Raw genomic sequence first — 23,623 nt, 5'->3', positions numbered from 1 at the left:
TTGTTGCTGGTGGGAGGTGATAGGTATCCCGTGGATTTAGTCGAGGTGCGCACAAGCTGGCCCGGACACCACGGTTATAAAAAAAAAACTTAACTTTTTTTTTGCACACCCCTTAAGAAAAACATTAAATCGAGGGTGATTTGACTCAATTATCCTTATTTATTACTCCTATCAATTTAATACTTCTTTCTTTTGCACCACATTAATATCTCTCCATTTTTATGACTAGACTAAAGGTGGAACAAACAACTAATGTCTTGGTTTTCTAAAATGACAAGTATTGTGGATCATCTATTTTTAATAAGGATGACAAGTATTTAGGAATGGAGGGAGCAGTATTTTTCATACATAATACATGTTGAACAGATAGCCTGTGCCATAACATTATAGTTAATGCACTTGAATTCTACTAAAAAATGGAAAAAATGGTCCAAAATTTTTTCAGGTCATTTTCAGGAAAAGTAGTTGCTGAAGAAAGCAGAAAGTTGGTTGACTAGCTTCTCGTCCATTTTCCTATTCACCAGCTTCACAAAGAGCAGTTATATTACAAGTAACCAAACAAATTATCATTTGTTCTCTGTTTTCTTATCATTGCAGGCTACTACTCCTCACAAGAAACCAATAATCAACATGGAAACCAGCACGAAAATCACTCGGAAATGGATACTATGCACATTTGGTAGCTTCATTAGTTGCTTCATTTTCTTGCTATACCTTAAGCACAACAATGAGGCAGTGCATTTCAGGACTCTGCGACATGCCATGTTCAATGTGACATTGTCTTTAGACAATAGCTTTTTCCATCCTGGTAATTTAGAGACCTCGAAAGCAGCAACAAGCAGAGAAGATGAAGGGGATATAATACAGAAAAACAGCAAGAATAAGTGCAACATATTTGAGGGAAGATGGGTTTATGAATCAAAGGGAAGCTCATATTATGAAGCGCCACAATGTCCATTCCTCAGTGAACAAGTGAGCTGCCAGAAGAATGGAAGGCCTGATTTCGACTATGAGAATTGGTCTTGGGAAGCTCATGATTGTGTGATCCCAAGGTAGGAAAATTGTTTGTTCATTTACTTGTTTCACCCTTACTTTGTTTTGGTTTTAATTGACAGCGTAAAGGGTTTTTGCACTATCAGTATATAGAAAGTTACACTCTTTTTTCTTTCTTTATGAGCACATGCAGATTCAATGGCAGAGATATGTTGAAGAGGCTTAGAGGCAAGAGGGTCATCATAGTTGGAGATTCACTAAACAGGAACCAGTGGGAATCTCTCGCGTGTCTTCTTTATTCTACAATTCCTCCTTCAAGAGCCCATCTTGATTTTAGCAGTAGCTCCTATAAAGTCTTCAAAGCTAAGGTAAATCAACTTAGGCACTTAAATTTCCCAAAGCAAGTACCCTCACAGGCACCGACACCCTGGTGCAATAGTGCATGGTGCAGGGGCGCTGGTGCTATGGTCACATGCACACATCTGCTGCACCTTGAAGACCATGGCTTCCTGACATCTCTGATGTTATAATACGTGTGTCTTTTGAGTCGCTCTTTGTTTTATTGTTCATAATCATTTAGTTAATTTTCTGCTTTTCTAGGACTACAATGTCACTGTAGAGTTCTACTGGAACCCGTTTCTTGTCCAGTTGGACTCCAAAAATGCTCCTAAAATTTTAAGGCTGGAAACACTCGATTTGTCGTGTCTGCATTGGCAAGGAGCGGACATTATGGTATTCAACACAGGACATTGGTGGTTGCATCGTGGGAAGTTCAAGGCGTAAGTTCACTAATGAATTTTCTTGAAAGGTTTTAAGTTTAACATCTCTACTCCGATAAAGAATTTCCACTATCAAATAAATACAGGCAACCATTCGTAAAAAGTGAATTTTCTGTCAGGTTACTTGTTGCAACATGTTAAAATAAATAGACACTGCATGCAGGTGGGACTTATTCAAGTACAAGGGACAATTAGTTGATGAGCTGAAGTTAGAATCAGCATTTGAAGTGGCAATGGGAACCTGGGCAAATTGGATAGATCAGAATGTTAACTTGATAAAAACAACAGTTTTCTTCAGAAGCGTTTCCCCAGCTCACCAAGGTCAAACCGGATGTTACACTAAAACACAACCGATCACAGATATATCACATGTAACACATTTTTCTGAGTCCCTGATGGAGATTGTTGTTAGAACATTGTCAAAAATGAGAGTTCCTGTAAGATACTTAAACATCACGAAGCTCTCAGAGCACCGCATAGATGCACATCCATCAGTCTACGGCAAAAAGAAAGGACAAGAACTGATGAAGAGAAAATTAAAGCCACCGGAGAGTTTTGCTGATTGCAGTCATTGGTGCCTGCCCGGACTGCCTGATACATGGAATAGGTTACTATATGCATCTCTTGTTTTGGATCACCCTACTGATTCCCCGGGTCTATCACATTTGGTTTCTTGAAAATAAGAGATTTACCATCATTAGGCTATATTAGTTATTGTGTTAGTGTGGATAGTGGTGGCAATTCAACCTATATTTGCTCAACTCATCCATTTTAAATATGAGTGAATTTGCGCTAACCCATTTCAACCCGCAATCAAATGGGTTGAATGTGATTTCATATTTCTATTCGATCCCTACCGCTGGCCTAAGCAAGATTTCATTTACTAAGGGAACCTTTGAACAGAAACCTCTGAACACTCTTACAAGTGTTTAACCGCGCACGCTGCTTGTTTCCTTTCTTTTCTCATTGACCTCACAAAGCAAAGTCTGGGTCATTTATGTTTCTTTTTTGCTTTCAACCTTATCACTGGTGTTATTTAGAGTACAGAAAAGGTCATCACCAGAGTTTTACCACTTCCTATAACTTGTTGATGATGTTCCAATAAATTCCATAAATTCTCTACATAGTTCACATTTCTATGGAAACATCTTCTAATGATATTATTAATATATGTTAATGAAAATATTTATTCTCTGTATTCACCAGTTATACATGTGCAGATATTCTCCAAAAGTAAATTATCAGTTACTGCAATCGTTTTTGATTGGCTGCATCGGAAACAGCCTGTCTACCCCAAAAGGTAGGGGGCAAGGTCTCTGTGCATCCTACATCAGAAAATGTTGTTGCTGCAATCGCTTTAGACATGAATTCATTATCCTTAAGTTTTTCTATTGACCAAAATAGTTCTTATATCTCTTAATTGAGTGACAAATTTTTCACTGAAAATAGAATGGTTTCTCACTAAAGTATAAAATGAGTCAGCCTGTTTTTTACCCAACCATTTTCGACCCGCACGAATATAGGCGGGTAAGGATATGACCCCTTTTTTTCTTGACCCATTTTCCACCACCAAGTGTGGGGATGTACATTGGTGAGTGCAACTAATCATGTTGAACTGCCCTGCAGTCGCAGAGAACATTACATGACAGTGCACATTTACCTAGTTCTGAAATCGTACAGGAAGACTTTAATAGCTATTTACTTGGCCAAATATGCACGATTCGCGACAGTGATTTCAGGATTAAGCGGATTCCTGGAAACCAGTTCTTGCAGCAACTGCTTTAGTTAGGTAATATTTGGAATGCTCAAGCGAACACCACAGGATCTATTGTAGAAGTTGCAATTTCAGGGCGCAACAACACCCTTCAGCAGTTAAGCGGTTATTACTACTGATGTACGCACGCAAACATATATTATAAAATGCAAACCAAATCGAAGACGCATAGTAGACGAACAACATTACATGGACATGCAGATTAATGATGTAGAATAAGTAATCGGCTATAACACTGAAAAAGCTTTCCATATATATTTTAATTCATGAGAATGCCAAGATCGGCTACAATGTGGCCATACCTCACATATGGGTTGGTTTCTTCAAGGTACCACTATGTATTATTTACTAGCTAGCACTACTAGAGGAACGGATTGTTGATACCTCATGCAACTTTACAAGGCGAATAATGCATAATAATATCAATCTTCGTTTATCTAGGATGCCATGGATTGATTGGAAAAAGCAAAACAATACTATTTACAGCATCATCAGAACTATAAAATCTCCCACTCAGATTCAGGATGATCATTAGCAGACAGCATTTTTGTGTTTGAATTCATGGCAAGAACAGGCATCACCCTGTCTTCAGCCTCTAGGTTACATTGTTGATCTCCATATAGTGCTCCAAGTTGTTCATACTCTTTTCTTGTCAACCTCTTTTTCGTAGAGAAAGCTTCCCGAAGCTTCTTCTGAGAAAATATAACAGAAACAGTCAACAAAGATCTAAAAGATGCATTAGCAGAGCCCCACCTCTGCCCCTCGTAAAAAAGCGAACTAAACGAATAAATACAAGAAAGAAATATATAAGACAGACAGAGAACCAACCTTACAGGACTTAAGTTTGGCTGGGCCATGTGGAACACGAATCTTGTACTTTTCAACCAGGACACATGTTTCCTCCAACTGGGATACATCAAAGTTCTCAACAAGTTCCAATTCTGACTCAATGTTGACATACTTGGACGTAGAAGAAGACAAATTGTCTGATTTTTCTGTAAAAGAGCATAATGGTGTCAGAGAGATAGAATTGAGTTGATTACCGTAGACACAATGAAGTAATCCGAAAGGCAGGCACATGCTGGTCAGTTTCACAAACATCCCTTCAATTTATTTGATCTTAAGTGGATAGGATAGGAGAAGGAAGACAACCTAAGGACCACCTAAATTTTCCTTGAGAGCGAGACACGCGGACGAGGTGTACATTTGTTTGCTGGGATTGAGGAAGAGTGATCCAGACACTGTAGTTTTCTCTAAATTCCCATGGGAAAAAAGGCGAAACTGCAACAGTATAACTTTGCATTGACTGATAAATCATAAATGATACATAGACAAATGACTCCAAACCCTCTGGCGCAAGCATGAGAATCTGACCTTCTGCAGGTTCCCACGACTATGTCTGGCCTTACTGAAATGAACCAACTTTTGATGGCTGTTCTAACTCCTAAAGTTGTGCCAATTTAGTTCAATTAGACTATTCATCCAATATAACACACATAAGGTCCACCGTGACTCATTGTCGCAATCCACTGTATATTTTCCCTATAGTAAAATGATTTTGGGTAATTAATAATAACATTGAACAATTTACAACTTGGTATATAGTTCCCTAGAAGGCACAAGCAATCAGTCTTGAATCAGTGTTACACAGAAAATGGGAACGCAGAGAGATCTTTCTTCGGTTTCAATTAATAAAGTAACTAGTATGTCAGTACCTTCATGGAGCTCATTGATCTCCTCATTAGCTAATTCATTGTTCCAAGAATTACTGCTAATTTCCAATCTTGTATTACGAGCCAACTCCTTTGTACATGTATCTGCTGCCAATGTAGAAGTTATCACACAGAGCAAATAAGAGAAGAAAACTGCAGACAGTATACCACAAGAGTCTGGTGAAAAAGCCACCAACTGAGATAGAGCTGGAACCTATTTGCTTCTTCCCATCAGATTCAACCGACATCATGACAGAAGCCGCAGAGTTAATTGAAGTATCAGCTGCAGGCACATTAGTTTGTACAATGTGATCACAAACTTTACTTGCTGCTTGTCCAGAGTCAGATCCTTTAACTGAGGCCAGGGGTGAAGTCAGGGTCACGTGGTCAGATGCCATTTCAAAACCACCCCTAACCTCAGAATGTGAAGATGATTTTACTGCATCCCCTGATGCAAGACAGGTTGTATCAGACTTCTTAGCTGGATGGCTGTCTCTAACAATTTCTTTGATCCCAACATTTTGACGTTTATAGACTCCTCCACTTTTGATTTTCCCTGAGATTTCAGGAAAAGATAATATTAGCAGGGCTGTTTGACCAAAGAGATTAAATAGTGGATGATGAATAATCAGCATTTCTATTTCGTACCCTTGATCACTTGAGTTTCATCATTTAATTTGTTACTGAAACCTCTGTCACTTCCTTTAAGGTTTGCTTTCAGCTTCTTATCAATTTCATAGTGAGCATAAGGGTTCAGAGACAAGTCAGCAGCTGCAACTTTCACAGGATCAATACTACATTGAGGATGAACATCTTGCATCACCTCAGAATAGAATCTCTTGACATTTGTACCAACAATGTTCACCTGATTTTCGACATATTTAACAGTGTCCTGTAAATTGTCAGAGTCTCAGTTATGCTGATTATAACCCATTTGGTCAAAATTAGCAGGGTCAATAATAGGCAATACAATTTCAGAACCTTTTCACATATCCAGAGACATTATTAATCAAAACTGACAGAAAACAGTCAATGACACATGGCGATGATGTACACTTCTTGTTTGAATACCATGATAACATCTGTCATCCTTGCAATCATAAATTATTAACTCTGGGTGGAGTGGTGGACACAAATACAACTTTTCATGAGACTAGCTAACTAGACGAGAGGATTTTAGGAAAAGCGAGCAGCCATTAATAAAAGATAAGACAGTAACAGCAGCGTTGCTACCTTAGAAAAGTACTTCCCTCCCAGTCAAGGTAGAGCTAAAAGTAAAAAGCTAATACATAGCATCAGTGAGTATTAGTAAGAATGTATTTTGATGGTATGGGCCATCAAGATGTCTTCCTTTTGTCCCCACCAACCTTGAAAAAGGTCCAACATATAATATGTTCATACAGCCACAAAAACTGTAACAACGTAGAGGTAGTGGGGGCAATGAAGGGACTCAAATAGCGTTTCTACACTCTTCCTTCAATCAAACTCTACGTATATCTCATGCAGCAAAGGTGCGACCAGCCAAGTCATTGAGTATCCAGGTCACTGATTACACATTGAGTATCCCGGTGAAAAAGAAAACCCAACAAACCGCCTAAATAACAACATGCAGGACACCATCTACTTAGGACCACTCCTAGAGATCTGGGCCGAACTCCCATTGAATGCAAAATAGTACATGGCTGGGAGGATTAGTTGAGTAGAAGGGAACAATTTTAGCAATAAGCAAATTAAGTCAAGAAAATACCAGAAACAAGTAATATTAAATATATAAAATAATTAAATACGAATAGAGAACAATATTTGAAAGAATACGTTCACCTGGTACATAGCCTCTTCCATCTCCAAACACATAGTTTCGAACTTTTGGTATACGTTTCCCACCCAAGATATAGCTTTCAAGTCCATCTCAGAATAGGTTGTCAAGTTTACGGGGATTCTTTCAAGTCAGTTTCGTGAGGTGTTATAGCTTTCCCAACTGCAAAAGTGACAAGTCGTTGCACTATTATGGTGAATTCTTGAGTTGCACAGAATTAAATAATTCTCTTCAGTCACGTCAGCCACCAACTTCAATCTGTTTCAGAAGCAGCGAATTTGTTAATCATTCATGAATAATTTAAGTTGACTGAAATGGCCTCTTTAACGAGACACCAAATGCCATGTCAGCCAGATTCCATCTAGAGATAGTGGACAACGAAGTGTTGTAGTTTTAAATATTTCCACATGAATTAGATAGTCATTCAAGTTATCCAAATATAAATCTCGATAAATCGCTTCTTCACCTATGAATTTCCCGCAAAAAATTATGAGTAAGGTGGACTGAGCTAAATCTATATAGCCAAATATTAGATAGAATGGTAGAATAGGATATAAATTGATCTACCTCAAATTCTCAATCAGACACAAGGGACTAATGGGAAGGTTTATGACTTTTGTATTTTGCGTGCTGCCCAAGAGACCAAACGAGCTGTTCAAAGTGGAGATGCAATTGTTTTCCAAAACCCTGCTAGGTTTCATGAATTTGTGTAACCAAAGCATCTGCAAACGTATGACGGAATGTCCTTACAACCATCTAATCTTGCGGTTCTCACCTCAGTTCATGGATGCAAAGACAGAGAAGAATTTTTAAGAGAAGAGGTCATGGTGCAAAGTAGTACCGCTACTTAATATGCTAGCCTCCTTGATATTAGGATCAAAAACAAGACCTAAGGCACACAAAGAAGCTTTTCAACAGAGATATATTAATTTTAGTGTCAACCTTACTTGCTAATGACTTCATATTAAATGTGTGACTAGGCCTCACAATTTTTCTCTTAAAGACACAGATTTTATCTGCTCTTCCTTCCAAGGAAATCACAATCTTTTTCTCCGCTAATCTTTCTCAGCATGTTAAGTAAGCAACACTTGAATTAGGTAAGAATTGGCAATAAGACCAGAAATAAATTCTTAAAATTGATTATTTTGCCAATAAGACCAGAATTAGGAACTTTTTTTATAGTATAATTAGCAGCCAATTGCATTCAAGCAAAATTAATCAAGGTGAGCATAAGCTAGTTCAAATACCATGGTTATCAACAACAAAAAAAAAATTGCATTCACGGGGTTCCTTATCAGAATGGCTATTCAATGCCTTCAGCAGATAAAACTCTGAATTCCTCAAAAGACATCTTTTTGTTAAAAAACTGCAGTTCTCTTGGCAATAGAATATCTGCAGTTCTCTAGACTCCAAAGCTATTTTGGTCACCCAAAGTCAAGAAGGTTTAAGAGCTTCCTTATTAGCTAAACTAGGCTCATCCCAAGATTCTAAGAAAAGCATTCCCAACCTAAGAAAACAATCCACACAAAAGAAAAGAAAGCAAGCTATTTTACCCAAACCCCACAATTTCACTCTTTTTCCACCCCTCCTTAGGAGCTCCCGCCCTTTTTGCTCCCTTGATGACCCGAACCCACAACCTCATGATTGGAGGTGGAGGGTGCTTACCATCCAAGCAACCCCCTTCTCTCACAATTTCACATATTCAAAACAGCTGCATCCACCCATTCACAAAGTTAACTACAACAACAACAACAACATAGCATGTGTATTCCCACATATTGGGGGCTAAGTGTACGCAGTCCATACCACTACCTCCGAAGAAGTAGAAACGCTGTTTTCGAGCATTCATAAAGTTACTACAAGCAAAAAATCACAGCAAACACAAGCAACACAAGAAAAAACTAACTTTTTTTCCCCAAAATTTCTTTACAGAAAAACAAGAAAAGATCATTATTACCTTGATCAAGAAACACAACCCAACAAAGATGAAAGTTTTACCATCTATACTACATATATGTAAGGATACAACAACAGAGATATAAAAAAGGTGGACTTTATCAACAAAAAGGAAAAAAAAATACTCCAACATACCTCTTTTGGCACGAGGGACGACTAATCTCGAAATTAATTTTGAAAAAATTTATACCTTGAGCGGAATAAATCACAGTATAACTTGTCCTGCGATTGTACTGTTACTTTTATTCCATAATAAGGTGGAATAACAAAGCTGGAAATAAGTTATCCAAAATTTGCTATCCAAGACTTGATATGGAACAGAAATACTATAATCCAAAATAACTGATCATCCCAATGGATAAACTCATCTTTAAATAAATTCCAAAATAAACTATTCCTTATCACTCGTACCAAACAGGTACTTAAACACAAAAAGGGGTTGTGTTAAACAAAGAAAAATGATAAATAGAGTTAAAAAATTAGAGGAACTTACATAAGTAGGAAGGAGTAGAAAAGGCAAGGTCACCAAAAAAAACTCAGCAAAATACAAAAGAATCAAGCTTTATAAGAGGGATTATTGAAGAAAAAAATGATAAAAAATCCAAAGTGGGGTACAGAGAAATTGGAGTGGGTAAGATTGTTTTCTTGAATAGCAAAAATTACAACATAGTTTTCTGCTACATGGATTCTTCACTAGTGTGCAAGAAAAGAACACTATTAAACTAATTCAATTGGAAATGGAGTAAAAAACAATAATTGACATGATTATGCATAGTATATATAAGGTCTTACAAAATAATTTGCAAATAAATTATTAACGTTAAAGATAAATTTGAAAAAAATTATCTTTTACTATAAAAGTGATAAATATAAACAAAAATTTATTTTTGAATGATGTACAAATAGAAGTGAAGAGAGAGTAGTATATATCTCTTGTATTACTAAATTAATATAATGTTCTTAGAAAAGAAATATTTAAGTAAATTTGTAGAATTGTTAATACCTCAACATTTTGAGGCAACTGTAAAAAAGAAATAATGAAAAGAGGACAATTTTTTTTTCCTTTATACATCTTTATCTAATATTTTTCTTAAAAAAAGGAAAAAGTATGATCTATAGGATAAAATTCAATTCAATTTATACTTGGTACAGGAGAGGAAAATGTACCCAAATTCCTATTGAGATAAAAATATTATTTTTAATAGATCTTCGATTAAAAAAAAAAAAAAGTTATCCATTACCCTAAAATAGAAAATTAACAAAGTGTGTGCCGTTTTTATTTGTGGTCATATCGTCCTTATCATCAAGCATACGCTAAGAAGGGTGATAAGTATTCTAAGGATAAGAATACAAGCATTGAGGCAACAATCTTGATATTCAGAAAAAATTAATTTTCTTTTCCTTGAAAATGATATCAAATATACTCTCTTCCTAAGTAATCATTTCTTTCCTGAAATAAATAAATAATTGAACTTGGTGTGCAAGAAATAAGAACTAGTGCACACTTGGAAATCAACTAATTTTAGAAGATCCTCTTGCTCAAAAGTCAACTGGACCCCAAAAATAAACATTTACATCTAACTAGGAAAAGAATGCCTTGATACAATGAATATAAATAAATAACAATCCCACCGTTCACTTTTACTTTATCATGTTTATGAGTGTCAATTAAAATTAAATTGATCCAAAATTTTAACTTTATATAGTTGAAAGATATATACTAAAAATAATATAAGGTACAATCCTTCTCATATTAGGCATGTGAAATTTTAGTGCTCCCCCATTAAAGCAAGCGAATTTGAATTAGCCGGATCTGTAAGCTTGAAGTTGAAATAAAAAATGAAGAAAATGAAACTCTTTAGGAAAGTAGGTGCATATGTGACAGAATAAAGACATGAAGTGAAAGCTATAATACACATCATATGTACCAAAGACATTCAACAACAGTAGCTAAGTGTGAACTTTGAACAACTTCAGTTTTCCAGTTATAGTGAGTTCCCAAAACAATATATATATTCACCCAGCTGCTTGAAAATCCCCAAAGTCATCATCTTCAACATCTTGTGGACCTTGCTCTTTAACTGATTCTGACTTATTTGGCTGCTCTTTCGTTATCGGTGAGTCCTTGGTTTCTGCAGATTGCTCGAGACTCAATTTAGACGGAGATACTGGGGGAGACCTAGCAGCAGTATCAACGGGTGAAAGTGGCGCGGGAGGAGGTGGTGGTGGCTTGAGTAATATTGTTGAATCCTTTCGGTTGGCCTTTTCCTCCAATGATAGATTATTTAGGCCCTGCTCAAAGAACTTGGACCTTATGGTGCCACCAGTTTTCTGTCGCCAAAAAACCGACGAGGTTACTGGATGACAAACAACAAGAAGATATCCAGTGTAATCCCACCAAGCGGGGTCTGGGGATCGGTAGAGTGTACGCAAACCTTACCCCTACCTTGGAGGTAGAGAGGACGAGGTTACTGGATGATAGAGTAACATAATTACAGGACAATACACTAAGATAGGAATCAAGGAGACTAACATTCTTTATCTGAAGTTTCAGGGTTTCCCCCTCTTTCAAACTGTAGTCAACTGATGAGGATTTCTGGTATTGCTGTTCCATCTCTTCTGCGGTTTTCTTCTTATTCAGGTATCTGTTTAAGCACATTTTGAAGCAGATCAACAAAGACAAACAAATTGAATATAAAATATAAAGGAGCATCATCTCAAATGAGTTAACCTTTTCCTACCAGTCCTAACATTTCGACCCACGGGAGACCAAAACTGGACCCCTGAACCGTCCAGTTGGCACCCCTTAACTGGAAATTACAGTGTGTAGATAGATAATAGATATTGTTTATGTATTATATATACTTTATGAGTTTATATTGAATCCCTTGGCTTCTTTGTGTATTTTGCTTCTTAATACAGCTATAAAAAACAACAGCATGGAAAGAGAAAGGCAAAATTGAACATGTATAGTGAGGCAAGAAAGCATGATACTTCTGATGGTCGTGAAGAGCAGCTTGAAAGTCATAGGCTTCGGGTCTTTCTCGAAATCCAATGCCGATAAAGGCATGTCTGAGGCGTCCACCTGTGCATGTTACCCATTGATGTACATGATTAGAATCTAAAATTTCAAGAAGAAAGTTGGTCTTCAGTTAGCTGGTCTCAAGGAATGCTAATAGTAGAGTTGCAAACATTGTGGATAATGGTTTGATAGCATGGTTGAGAATCCAGGGATGCAATTCCAAATAGCACTATACATAAGACATATTATGACATGTAAAGTTTAGTGATTGGACTTATAGAAAGTAATGAAACAAACTTTGAAGCAGTTCCAAGTTCAGACAGGATAGAACCTTAATACATTAGAAGGTACAACAGCAGAGGAAGAGGGATAATTCCAGCCAAAACTACATGAAGACTAACAAAGAGAAACCACAACAAACTTGAGGTCCTATAATGCCTATGAGACAGGTTATAGTTGTTAGAATATGAGTAGGAATAGGAATAGCATATAAAATCCTACTTGGAAAAGAATTGTAATGTAGTGTCCTATTAGGAAAAGGATTGAAATATATTGTCTATAAATAGGGCCTCAATGTAATAATATAGTTACAACAATTCAATAATATTTTTCTCTTATATTTCTTGACATGGTATCAGAGCTTCCACGATCTTGGTAAAGAATCAAAGAGTTTCCGCAGCCGGCGGGCGGCTATAATCCATATATGCCGCCCGTCCGGCCAATGATCATGTTAGCAAAAGTTAGGAACCACACTTCATTCCCCTACTTTCTCATATCTTTGCGTAGCACCATGCATCTGTCCGGTGACTACTTTTTCATATCTATTTTTTCTTAGCACCGTGCTTCTTTTCAGTGACTATTTTCTCATATCTGATTTGCGTAGCACCGTGCATCTTTCCGGACTACTGTCTCATATCTGATTTGCGTAACACCGTGCTTCAGTGACTATTTTCTCATATCTGATTTGCGTAGCACCGTGCATCTTTCCGGACTACTGTCTCATATCTGAGTTGCATAGCACCATGCATCTTTCTGGTGCCTTCTCAGATTTAATTTACATAGTTCCCTAGGTCTTTCCGGTGACTCCTCAGATCTTTTTCAGTAGGGTCGTGCCATCATTCCGACCCTGCCCATATAATTTCTCTTTTCCAGTAGAATCGTGTCGTCATTCCGACCCTTACTCGTATAATTTCTATTTCTCAGTAGGGTCGTGCCATCATTCCGACCCTACACATATTTCTCTTTTTCAGTAGGGTCGTGTCATAATTCCGACCCTACCCATATACTTTTTTTTCCTCAGATTGTAGTCACTTTTCAGCCATCAAATCTAATAATCCGGCGTGTGAGCATGTTTCGGCTAAGTTTCCGGTGACTTTCATGTTCAAGATCTACTCGTCTCTTGATTTCGAGATGACCCGTATATTTTATACGGGTTTTCGGAAATTTTCCAGCGACACATCGACTTTACGGCAATGTTTACTACTTTTCGGATCATTTTTTCAGTTTGTTCCGTTTCAATTGAGGTCTCCCAGACGTCCAAAGCAGTCCTTATCAGTTTTCTTGCAGATATCTTCACCAAGTCCCTCACCGATTCTCATATACATCCATAACAAGCTTGGTACTTATGTCTTCTATGCACCAGCTTCAGGGGGAGTGTTAGAATATGAGTAGGAATAAGAATAGCATATAAAATCCTACTTGGAAAAGGATTGTAATGTAGTGTCCTATTAGGAAAAGGATTGGAATGTATTGTCTATAAATAGGGCCTCAATGTAATAATGTAGTTACAACAATTCAATAATATTTTTCTCTTATATTTCTTCACAATAGTACAGTAAACATGCTAACTCAGAACAAGAAACCTCTTATAATTAACCTCAACTGCTCCTAGGTTACACTTGGGACAAGTCTAACCTCAAGCGGAACTGGTATAACCTGATAAGCATATAAGGTGACCCAAAAGAATCAATTGTTTCAGACTCATAAAAGATCGTGTATCTGTAGTCTGTTTAAGCTAATAATGGGCACCAACTAAACACCAACGATTGAAACCTGATCTGAAACTCTGTCAGATCTTTTACAACCACCCACCGCCGGCCCCACACACACACCCCAAATTAACCAGGGGGCTAGAACTTGGGCTTATTCAATCTCTAATGTGGCAGTATCAGCAAATCTGTCTCATAGGTATGTGTGTGTTTGCACACATTATTTCTATATCAACCAAAGGTATAGTGATAAAATGGATTTCTTGCTCAACTAGAACAAATCAGATTTCAAACTAAACATAGAACTGAAAGAAAATGGTGGCATAGTAGATACCAATGTTCTCTTCAATCCGAAGAACAAAGTACCTGCAACAGAAGATTATAAACAGTGAGTACCAGAGCAGCTACTGCTAATTTGAATTTGTAAATCAACAGCAAATTGTCATAAACACCTAACATCTGGTAAAGAAGACTATGATGTCGTTAAGAGCACTTATAAAGCAGAACAACAGCTTCTAAAGGAGGTGAATCATTTTAATAATAAACTATGTGTACCTGCTACTATCGATTACAGGCTCCACTGGATGTGGTTCCCCATCTCTGAGAAATGCCCGCGCATACAATTCACCTGCATTGAATGAACAACTAATAAAGGAGATTGCAAGTCAACATATGAAAATCTTAATTATCTCATCTTCAACAATAGCAACAAGTCGAAGAATAAACTGAAACATTATGGGGCTATCAAGATATTAAATCATTAGCACCTCATAAAAGAACTACTCTAGTAAGAATAAGAGAAACTCTGAGCCATTTATTTCCCTCAATGTACTCAACGGAATAGAGGAATTTGTGGCATTAAACATAGAATGATAGGAGATTGAAAATTCTCGTTGATTGTTCGTTCGGAAAGTTAAGCTAATCTTCAAGTTGACAAACCTGTTTCCTTGTCTTCCAGTTTGATGATGCACTCTTCGCCCTTGCTTACAACCTTTAATGTACCCTCCCATGCCCATTTATTAACATTCCATTCATCAGCCCTACCACGAAGTGAAGAACTAAAAGTTAATGAAAGTTTTTGGCCTCAAATATCAAATAGCTATAAAGAAGGTCTATCATCAAAGCACTAACATTGTACCTCTCAATCAAGATCTATATTTGTGCACATGCAGCTAAACATAAAGGAGCACACTATTGTGCCAACAAAGCCAAAGTAGGAATTTAATCAGGAGCTCTTGAAGAATGTAATAACATCAGACTCACAGTACATAGCTCTCTTTTTTGCTCACAGTACATAGCTCTTTTTTTTGTTCTTTCAGATCAATAAAATCATATTCCTACCAACCAGAATACCAGGAAATTTTGCGAGAAATTACCAAAGAATAACAAACAATATATATCATAATCTCCTTAAAAATAATACCGTTGACATTATGAAGCATGTCCAAATTATTCTTGTGCCTGGAAGAGGTTAAAACAACAGGGAAAACATCGGTTAAACAGGTTTAACCCTGTCCAATGTTTGTTCCATTTGTTTAACCACCAGACAAGCAAGTTTCACATGTATCTTGAGATATCTTTTCTTCAATCAAATATAGGCTGAATACTGAAGGTGTCATGCAAACTGGAATGTTAGAAAGAAACAGGAAAGAGCAACATCATAAGTTACTACATAAGACAACGGAAAAGCTACACCAAATTTGCTACATACCATTTATCATGATTTAACTGACACATCTTTGTATAGTAAACTCTGATTGTGCTTATCCTGGTTTCATTGACTTTTCCTTCTATTATCAGTAATTTGTCTATTTATTTATTTTCGGTAAGTTCATTTACTATGCCATCTGTTTGTCTTTGAATGGCTTTTGCCTAAATTATTCACAAGAATCACTTAACTTTTGGAGGAACAAATCACAGCAAAATGTGAACTCAAATAATTAGATGGAACTATCATAAAAGTGGACCAACATTAAAAAAAGATATTGAAGTAACAAAGTTTTCTCATTGATGAATGAAAATCTAAGTGCAGGAGACAAAATTTTTAGATGAAATGAATTGGTTGAACCTGTATGATGCTGCACTTTTCCTTGGAGGGATCTGCATATCAGCAAACATACAAATGTTAGTTTGAGTGGTACTTCATCTTTTTATGAAGTAAGTAATATCATAGATGGCACCAAGAAAATGCAAAAACTAAAAGTTCGAGTGGTACTTCATTTCTATCATATCATTATCAGTGTGAAAATTTCCCACCAACCAACGGAAAATTAATGGATGAAAGAAATGGATCCTCCAAGGGCCGTGATTACATGCAGCAAGCTCAAGATTCGGCATAAAATGTGATAGGTCGAAAAGGACTAATGCATACTGACTCCTTTCTTATAGGTATAATTCCAGAGGAATATCAAAGCCTTCGGGCTCACTGGTCATAATACAGTCCAAATATCATACTCCAAAATTAAGTTGGATGTTCTTTTAGGAACCACGTTGAAGACTACTCTCTTTAGCCAATCCAGGTGGTGAACCAAGCTCAATAACTTGTCACTTTTCTCTAGCTTCCTTTGTCCAATTTTTAAAATTAAACAAAGCATGTAATCAGAATTCACTTAGGCATAATGATGCTACTTATGGAGATGGGCTCAAAGGTTGGAACAAGAAGACATTTTTCTCTAGGGCAAGGAAATCAATCTAATCATTTATTGTCAGGAGGTTTGTAACAAGCAAAAGACCAATATTTCATTTTCTTTTTTATCTTCAAAGCGTTCAAAGCAAATTATTCGGACACAAGAAAAGGTATGAAGTCAATGTTGAAGATAAAGAGACAGGATGTAAAGGCCAATAAGGCACAACCAATTCCATCAACAAGTGTGTGGTAAGCAACATCATCACCCTAAAGTTACGGGCCAATATTTTACTTCCAAACTAACAGCCTAAATAGAAATTGTAAACCTTTGCTCAAACCAGCCCCATCAGGTTTGTAAAAAATTAATCGTCAGTCAGAAAAGTTCAGCCCTTTTTCAGTAATCCAACAAACAAACTAGTTCTCCCAAAACAGCATCTACACCAATGGTGAATAAAAAAATAATCACAACTCCTCAACTGAAAGAGAAGTCACATTACAACACTACAGCAGTGTACTATTATCCTAATTGAAGAATGATCTTAACATAGAGCTACGGAATATAAAAATCACAGTTTGATGAAGTTGCAAAAGTTAATAATATCACAAGAAACCATTTGTTGTCACACAATAAAAAAGGTATGAAGTCAACGTTGAACATAAACAAGATGGAATGAAAACACCAATAAGGCACAAGCAATGCCACCATTAAAAGTCTACTATGGTAGGAATCAATGTCACTTGCCTAAATAGGGACAGTGACATTTACACAACAAATTTCATTCTTTTTCCAGAAATCCAATAAGCTGTGCATCATACATCCAGTGGTAAATATAAAATCACACAACTTTTCAATGAAAAGGAAGGCCACATTATAACCCTAGTTTAAAATAATCAAAGAATTACGTTACCACTGAGCCAGAAAAAATACAAATGGCATCTTGAAAACTATGAAAATTGCAAGAACCATTTAAAATAACGAAATGATTCAATCAATCAACCAACTACGCCTCAAACCTATGTTACTCGGACTCTTCAAGAATGTCGACAGGTACGTGTCGGATTCTCCAAAATTTGTGTAATTTTGAAGGATCCGACATAGGTGCGGCAACATTTTTGGAGAGTCCGAGCAACTTAGCCTCAAACCCAGACTAGCTGAGGGAAACCCATGACTGATCCAAGTCCAACTTAAACGGGTATCACTGAATTGGAATCAAAACATAACAAGAAGCTAAATTTCAAGAACCACATGATGAAATTTGCAAGAAACAGTAATACTCCATAATCATCTTATACCCACGATTGATCCAAGTCCACGTCAAATGGGTATCACTAAATCCGAAATCAAAAAGAAACAAGAAGCTAAATTTCCAAAAACCCATGAAGACATTTGCCAAGAAACAGTAAAAAGGCCAGCCCAATGCACTAAAGCTCCCACTATACGCAGGGTCCGGCGAATGGCAGGACCAAAGGGTATATTGATTTACCAAGAAACAGTAATCCTCCAAATTCACTCCACTCCACTCCAATACCCATTCTTGATCCAAGTCCAACTCAAATGGGAATCACTAAATCCGAATCAAAACGAAACAAGAAGCTAATTTCCTAAACAACATAAAGACATTTGCCAATTAACAGTAAAAAAAAAAAAGGCAGCTCGGTGCACGAAAGCTCCCGCTATACGCAGGGTCCGGGGAAGGTCCGGGCCAAAGGGTGTACTGATTTGCCAAGAAACACTAATCCACCAATTTCATCCCACTCAAATACGCATGATTGATCCAAGTACAACTCAAGGGTGTCTCAATAAATTTAAATCTAAACGAAACAAGAAACTAAATTTCGAGAGCCCCATAACGACATTTACCAAGAAACAGTAATCCTCCATACTCATTCCACTCTAATGCACATGATTGATCCTAAGTTTAACTCAAATGGCTATCACAAAATTCAAATCAAAACAAAACAAGTAGCTAAATTTCCAAAAACCCCATGACAACATTTACCAAGAAACAAATCCTCCTACACCCATGATTGATCCAAGTTCAACTTAAGGGTGTCTCAATAAATTCGAAAATTTCCAAAACCTCATAATGACATTTACAAGAAACAGTAATCCTCCTCTACCCATTCTTGATCCAAGTCCAACTCAAGGGTGTCTCAATAAATTCGATTCAAAACAAAACAAGAAGCTAAATTTCCAAAACCCCATGACAACATTTACCAAGAAACAGTAATCCTCCTATTCTTGATCCAAGTCCAACTTAAAGGGTATCTCAATAAATTCGATTCAAAACTAAACAAGAAGCTAAATTTCAAGAACCCCATAACGACATTTACAAAAAAAACAGTATAAAAAAAATTACAAGAAGAAGAAGAAGAAAAAGGGTGAGGAGAAATTGCTTACTAAGTAAACATAACATTCAGGGACTTGAAAGAGAGGAACTTCAATAGGTTCTTCAATTTCTTGGATTATATTCTTTTCTTTCTCCATCATCTAATCCAATCCAATCCAATCTAATCTGTTAATTAATTCAATCGATGAAAGTGTAAGATCAGAGTAAAAGGGGGAACTCACCAGACTCACTATCAAAATTTTGATGAAATTTAAGGGCCTGTTTGGGATTCTTTCCACTAATTAGTCCTACCTTCCTCAGACTTCCAACATTACTTATGCACTTTGGTTTAGATTTTGACATACCGTTAAATTATTACTTTCATTTTATGTATTCTCATTTTCTTTTTGATTATATAAAAAAAAATATCATCTTTGATAACTATTTAATGACATAATTACTATTTTATTTTTAGTGGATCCCATTTTATTAGAAAGACAATTAAAAAGTAAACTTTAAGAGGAACAATTTTATAAACTTCATAAAGTCATCATTTATTTTTTAAACTCCATGTCCGGTCAAATAGCGACACATAAAATAGAATAGAGGGAGTAATAAACAAGAAGAATAATTTTATCATATTATTTTTAAAATATAATAAATTTATTATATTTGATAATGAATATACAACAACAACATACCTAGTATATATTAACAGATAATATATTCCACCTCAGTTTGTTATTAGCTTAAGATATTATAACTATCAAGATATACTCAATTACGGTAGTTAGTTATGTGTTATATTTAGGAGTCTCATAGTTTCCTATATTTTAAGTGTTTTTGCTTCTTTGTACTTATCATATAGTTTTGTATCCGCTCTATAAAGAGCTATTGTACGTGAATAACATTCATCTTTCTATTCTACATCTCAAACCTTTATATGATATCAAGAGATTTTTTTATTCTCATGGAGTTCTAAGATATTCTTTTACCCAACCATCAGAAATGGCTCTCTCTGTTACCAACTCCGATGCAATCAACTCCACCAATATTGTCCAATTCAACTCGGTTACCCAACTTTCGATTAAACTTTCTGGCAGCCATAATTTTTCTCTATGGAAAGCACAAGTATCCATGCTCATGAGAGGACACAATATTTACGAACATCTAGATGGGACTATCCCTGCTCCTGCCGTGACCACCACCACAAATAACCAGACAATTGCCAACCCCAATTATGTTAATTGGTTTCGTCAGGACCAATTGATCTATAATGCATCCATAAATATAACTCTTGATGCCATTGTTGCCACTGCAACCACTGCCAAAGCAGCCTGGGATTCCCTTCATACTGCTTATGCCAATAAGTCATAAACTTGCATTTTCAGCTTACGAGATCTCCTAGCCCGTCTTACCAAAGAGAGTCTTCCTGTAACAGACTATCTCAACCAAGTCCGATCTCTCTGCGATGAGCTTACAACTGCAGGAGCTCCTGTCACAAACGACGAACTCATTGTTAAGATTCTCACTGGTCTTGGACCAGAATATCGAGAAATCCCAGCAACAATTCGTGCACGTGACACCTCAATTTCATATACCGAGCTATTTAAAAAACTTATTGATCACAAACTTTTCCTCAAATACAATGCTCTGCCTCACTCCACTACAATTATTGTTGCTGTTGCTCAAAAGTTCAATTCTCAAATAAGGACCAACGTCACCAACAACAATAGGCGTCAAAACAACTACCAGCAGCAACAACAACAACGTTCTCAGCCAGGGCGTAGTCGTCGCACTAATCTGCAAGAAGCCAACTTAGTGTGTCATTTATGTGACTGACCTGGACACTCTACCCGCGTTTGTCGCTCTCAGTCTCACAATCATTTTCAGGCTCTGGCCAACTTTGCTGAATGAAAAAGGCAGCAATCAACCCCATGGATAGTTGATTCAAGGGCTACACATCATGTTGCATCGGATGCCCAAAGTCTCGCAAACATTACTGACTACAATGGTTCGGAAGAAATCATTATGGAAAATGGTAACACCAAACCAATTTCTCACACTGGTAACACTGGCTTATCTGCATCTAATTCTAGCTTTCAATTATCCAATATACTTTGCTCCCCTTCTATTGCCACTAACTTGATTTCAGTTTCTCAATTTTATCGTGATAGTAAAATATCCATTGAATTCTTTCCATTCTCTTATCTTGTGAAGGATCTGAGTACGGGGGTGCCGCTAGTTCAAGGGCAGAGTAGAGGACGCCTTTATGAGTGGCCGCGAGACAATGCTTCTTCTTCTCAACTGTAATGCAGTATGGTTGTGTCCTTAGATCTGTGGCATCGGCAGTTGGGGCATCCACCACGCCGTACTCTAGATATATTTTTGAATAAATTTTTCATTCCTGTTAAGAAAGGCTCTCTTTCTATTTGTAACTCATTCCAATCAAATAAAATCCACAGTCAATTTTTTTCTACGAATTCCTTATAAAGTCACAAGCCTGTACAAATTATTTACAGTGGTATGGGGTCCGTCACCTATTTTGTTCGTTGACAGAAAAAGATATTATGTTCCATTTGTAAAACAATTTTCAAAATACATGTGGCTCCACATGATTCAAGCCAAACACGAGGTTTTAGATGTTTTCAAAACACTACATCTGTTACTAGAACGTCGATTTCAAACAAAAATATTATCTTTTGATACTGATGGAGGAGGTAAATTTTAGAGTTTAACTTCTTATTTGAAATCACAGGGCATTGAACACTTAATTTCTCCACCTTATACTCCACAACGAGTTGCTATAGTAGAAAGACGACATCGACATGTTGTCATGACTGCGAAAATCCTAATGTACCAAGCTTCTTTACCAGATACCTTTGGGAGTTTTGCATGTTATCAAGCGGGTTTGCTAATAAACAGAATGATAACTCCAAATTTAAAAGATAAGTGTCCATATGAGCTTTTATTTCAAGAATCGCCAAATTATGACAACATCAAAATTTTTGGTTGTTTATGTTATCCGTGGCTGAAACCATATGCACAAAATAAGCTTGATTCAAAATCAAAGCCTTGTGTCTGTATAGGATTTTCAAACAAACATTATTGTCATCAATGATTTGACCCGACCACCTCTAAAGTCTATCTTTCAAGAGTGTAGTATTTTTTGAAACTAGTTATTCTTTTACCAATATTTTTTCTAATTATAAAAAACAGAATTTGAAAATTTCTTGGGATGAGTTATCTCCTTCAAAAGAGATGGACATTGATATCTCAAAAAAGTCACATTGCTTTGAACTACCTCAGTCGTTGTCTACAGGCGCACAAAGATCTCTCTGTGTTCCTTTCACAGCGGCGTCTCCAAGCTCAGGTACATCTCCACCTTTTCCCAACAATCCAACAAGCAGCCATGCTTCTCCCTGTTCAATCGTATCAGCTCATATTCTCCCTTCTCCAACAACAACAAGGATTCCACCCATCACCCGCACCTATAGCTGTCGGACCTCTAAGGTTACTCCATCTGTCCAAGCTTCTCAGGTACCACCAACCACTATCTTGTAACCACCACAACTTACTACCCCTCCACCACAACCAAAACCAGCCACCCTTTCGCACCCAATGGTTACTCGCTAAAAAATAAATAGTCTAAAACCCAAGAATTTTCTTGCCAAAATCAATCTCCTGCCACCAATTCCCCGGTCCTACCATAAAGTACAACTATATACCCAGTGGCAAGAAATGATGAAAGCGAAATATAATGCTCTAGTCAGAAACCAGATGTGGGATTTGGTCCCTAGTAATCCCTCCCGGAATGTTGTGGACTGTAAGTGGTTAGTTAGAATTAAACATAATCCTGATGGAAGCATTGACAGGTATAAGGCTCGCCTAGTAGCCAAAGGCTTCACTCAAAGACTCGGGTTAGATTATTATTCCACATTCAGCCCTGTTGTCAAGCCTGCAACAATCGCTTGGTCCTTGCAATTGCTGCCCAATGTTCCTAGCCTATTCATCAGCTAGATGTCAATAATGCATTCTTACAAGGTAGACTTGAAGAGGAAGTGTACATGAGACAACCTTTTGGTTTTGAGTCCTCTCAAAATTCTACTTACATTTACAAGCTTAAAAAGGTCATATACGGACTAAAGCAGGCTCCTAGGGCATGGTACACTGAGCTCACCAACTACATGACAAGTATTGGATTTCTTAAATCAAAATCTGACTCATCTTTGTTTATCCTCCATAATTTTGGTGTTACTATCTACATTCTTATATTTGTTGATGACATAATCATTATGGGCAGCACTCAGGAAAGTATTATCTCTATCATTAAATCACTTTCTCAACGATTTTCTCTCAAAGATCTTGAGCTCTTGCATTATTTTTTGGGTGTTGGGGTAATATCCACGCCAAATGTCATATACTTGTCCCAACATAAATATGTCATAGATCTTCTAGATGAATTGCATATGGCTGAATACAAGGGTGTTCCAACGCCAATGTTATCAACCTGCTCCTTCATTGACTCAGAGGCCGATTCAACCGTTGATGTTTCACTTTATCGACGAATCATTGGTAAGATTCACTACTTATCTTTCACTAGGCCTAACATCGGGTTTGTTGTGAG

The 23,623-nt window shown here is 36.8% G+C and overlaps 3 protein-coding genes across 15 annotated transcripts; 1 reads left to right on the top strand and 2 right to left on the bottom strand.

Moving 5' to 3' along the window:
* Nucleotides 1-279: 279 nt before the first annotated feature.
* Nucleotides 280-2,568, top strand: LOC107856172 (protein trichome birefringence-like 42). The gene is made up of 5 exons (XM_016701160.2): nt 280-484; nt 598-1,052; nt 1,187-1,361; nt 1,594-1,772; nt 1,936-2,568. Exons 2-5 carry the CDS (start codon nt 631-633, stop codon nt 2,447-2,449), a joined length of 1,290 nt encoding a protein of 429 aa, XP_016556646.2. The 5' UTR covers nt 280-484; nt 598-630; the 3' UTR covers nt 2,450-2,568.
* Nucleotides 2,569-3,776: 1,208 nt separating this feature from the next.
* On the bottom strand, nt 3,777-10,240 carry LOC107856178. 12 transcript variants are annotated; one of them, XM_047415441.1, is made up of 8 exons: nt 9,524-10,240; nt 7,642-7,796; nt 7,080-7,332; nt 5,907-6,150; nt 5,473-5,814; nt 5,262-5,366; nt 4,375-4,541; nt 3,777-4,238 (listed from the first exon to the last, which is right to left on the bottom strand). In XM_047415441.1, the coding sequence occupies exons 3-8, from the start codon at nt 7,164-7,166 to the stop codon at nt 4,044-4,046; spliced, it is 1,140 nt and encodes a 379-aa protein (XP_047271397.1). In that variant the 5' UTR covers nt 7,167-7,332; nt 7,642-7,796; nt 9,524-10,240; the 3' UTR covers nt 3,777-4,043. The 12 variants fall into 12 exon arrangements, with proteins under 12 accessions (XP_047271397.1, XP_047271399.1, XP_047271401.1 ...); XM_047415443.1 differs by having other exon boundaries at nt 5,262-5,363; XM_047415445.1 differs by having other exon boundaries at nt 5,907-6,123.
* A 617-nt stretch (nt 10,241-10,857) lies between these two features.
* LOC107856180 (NECAP-like protein CG9132) lies at nt 10,858-19,377 on the bottom strand. 2 transcript variants are annotated; one of them, XM_016701172.2, is made up of 9 exons: nt 19,239-19,377; nt 19,068-19,157; nt 16,109-16,140; nt 14,980-15,080; nt 14,596-14,668; nt 14,375-14,406; nt 12,025-12,115; nt 11,564-11,675; nt 10,858-11,361 (listed from the first exon to the last, which is right to left on the bottom strand). In XM_016701172.2, the coding sequence occupies exons 2-9, from the start codon at nt 19,155-19,157 to the stop codon at nt 11,047-11,049; spliced, it is 846 nt and encodes a 281-aa protein (XP_016556658.1). In that variant the 5' UTR covers nt 19,239-19,377; the 3' UTR covers nt 10,858-11,046. The 2 variants fall into 2 exon arrangements, with proteins under 2 accessions (XP_016556658.1, XP_016556657.1); XM_016701171.2 differs by having other exon boundaries at nt 19,068-19,332.
* Nucleotides 19,378-23,623: the final 4,246 nt, after the last annotated feature.

This window comes from Capsicum annuum, chromosome 7, assembly GCF_002878395.1.
Source record: "Capsicum annuum cultivar UCD-10X-F1 chromosome 7, UCD10Xv1.1, whole genome shotgun sequence".
NCBI classification, from domain to species: Eukaryota; Viridiplantae; Streptophyta; class Magnoliopsida; order Solanales; family Solanaceae; genus Capsicum; species Capsicum annuum.
Note: the sequence above shows the minus strand (reverse complement) of the source record. Positions and strands in the feature narration are given on the sequence as shown.

Excerpts from the sequence above, each read along its gene's own strand:
- LOC107856172 (XM_016701160.2), top strand. The coding sequence starts at position 631 with ATGGAAACCAGCACGAAAATCACTCGGAAATGGATACTATGCACATTT. Across the intron at positions 1,362-1,593 it reads ATAAAGTCTTCAAAGCTAAG|GACTACAATGTCACTGTAGA; the intron begins GTAAATCAACTT and ends CTGCTTTTCTAG. Across the intron at positions 1,773-1,935 it reads CATCGTGGGAAGTTCAAGGC|GTGGGACTTATTCAAGTACA; the intron begins GTAAGTTCACTA and ends CACTGCATGCAG.
- LOC107856178 (XM_047415441.1), bottom strand. The coding sequence starts at position 7,166 with ATGGACTTGAAAGCTATATCTTGGGTGGGAAACGTATACCAAAAGTTC. Across the intron at positions 5,367-5,472 it reads TGATGGGAAGAAGCAAATAG|CAGATACATGTACAAAGGAG; the intron begins GTTCCAGCTCTA and ends CTACATTGGCAG. Across the intron at positions 4,239-4,374 it reads CCAAACTTAAGTCCTGTAAG|AAGAAGCTTCGGGAAGCTTT; the intron begins GTTGGTTCTCTG and ends ATATTTTCTCAG.
- LOC107856180 (XM_016701172.2), bottom strand. The coding sequence starts at position 19,157 with ATGATGGAGAAAGAAAAGAATATAATCCAAGAAATTGAAGAACCTATT. Across the intron at positions 15,081-16,108 it reads AAAAGTGCAGCATCATACAG|GGCTGATGAATGGAATGTTA; the intron begins GTTCAACCAATT and ends ACTTCGTGGTAG. Across the intron at positions 12,116-14,374 it reads TCGGATTGAAGAGAACATTG|GTGGACGCCTCAGACATGCC; the intron begins GTATCTACTATG and ends TAACATGCACAG.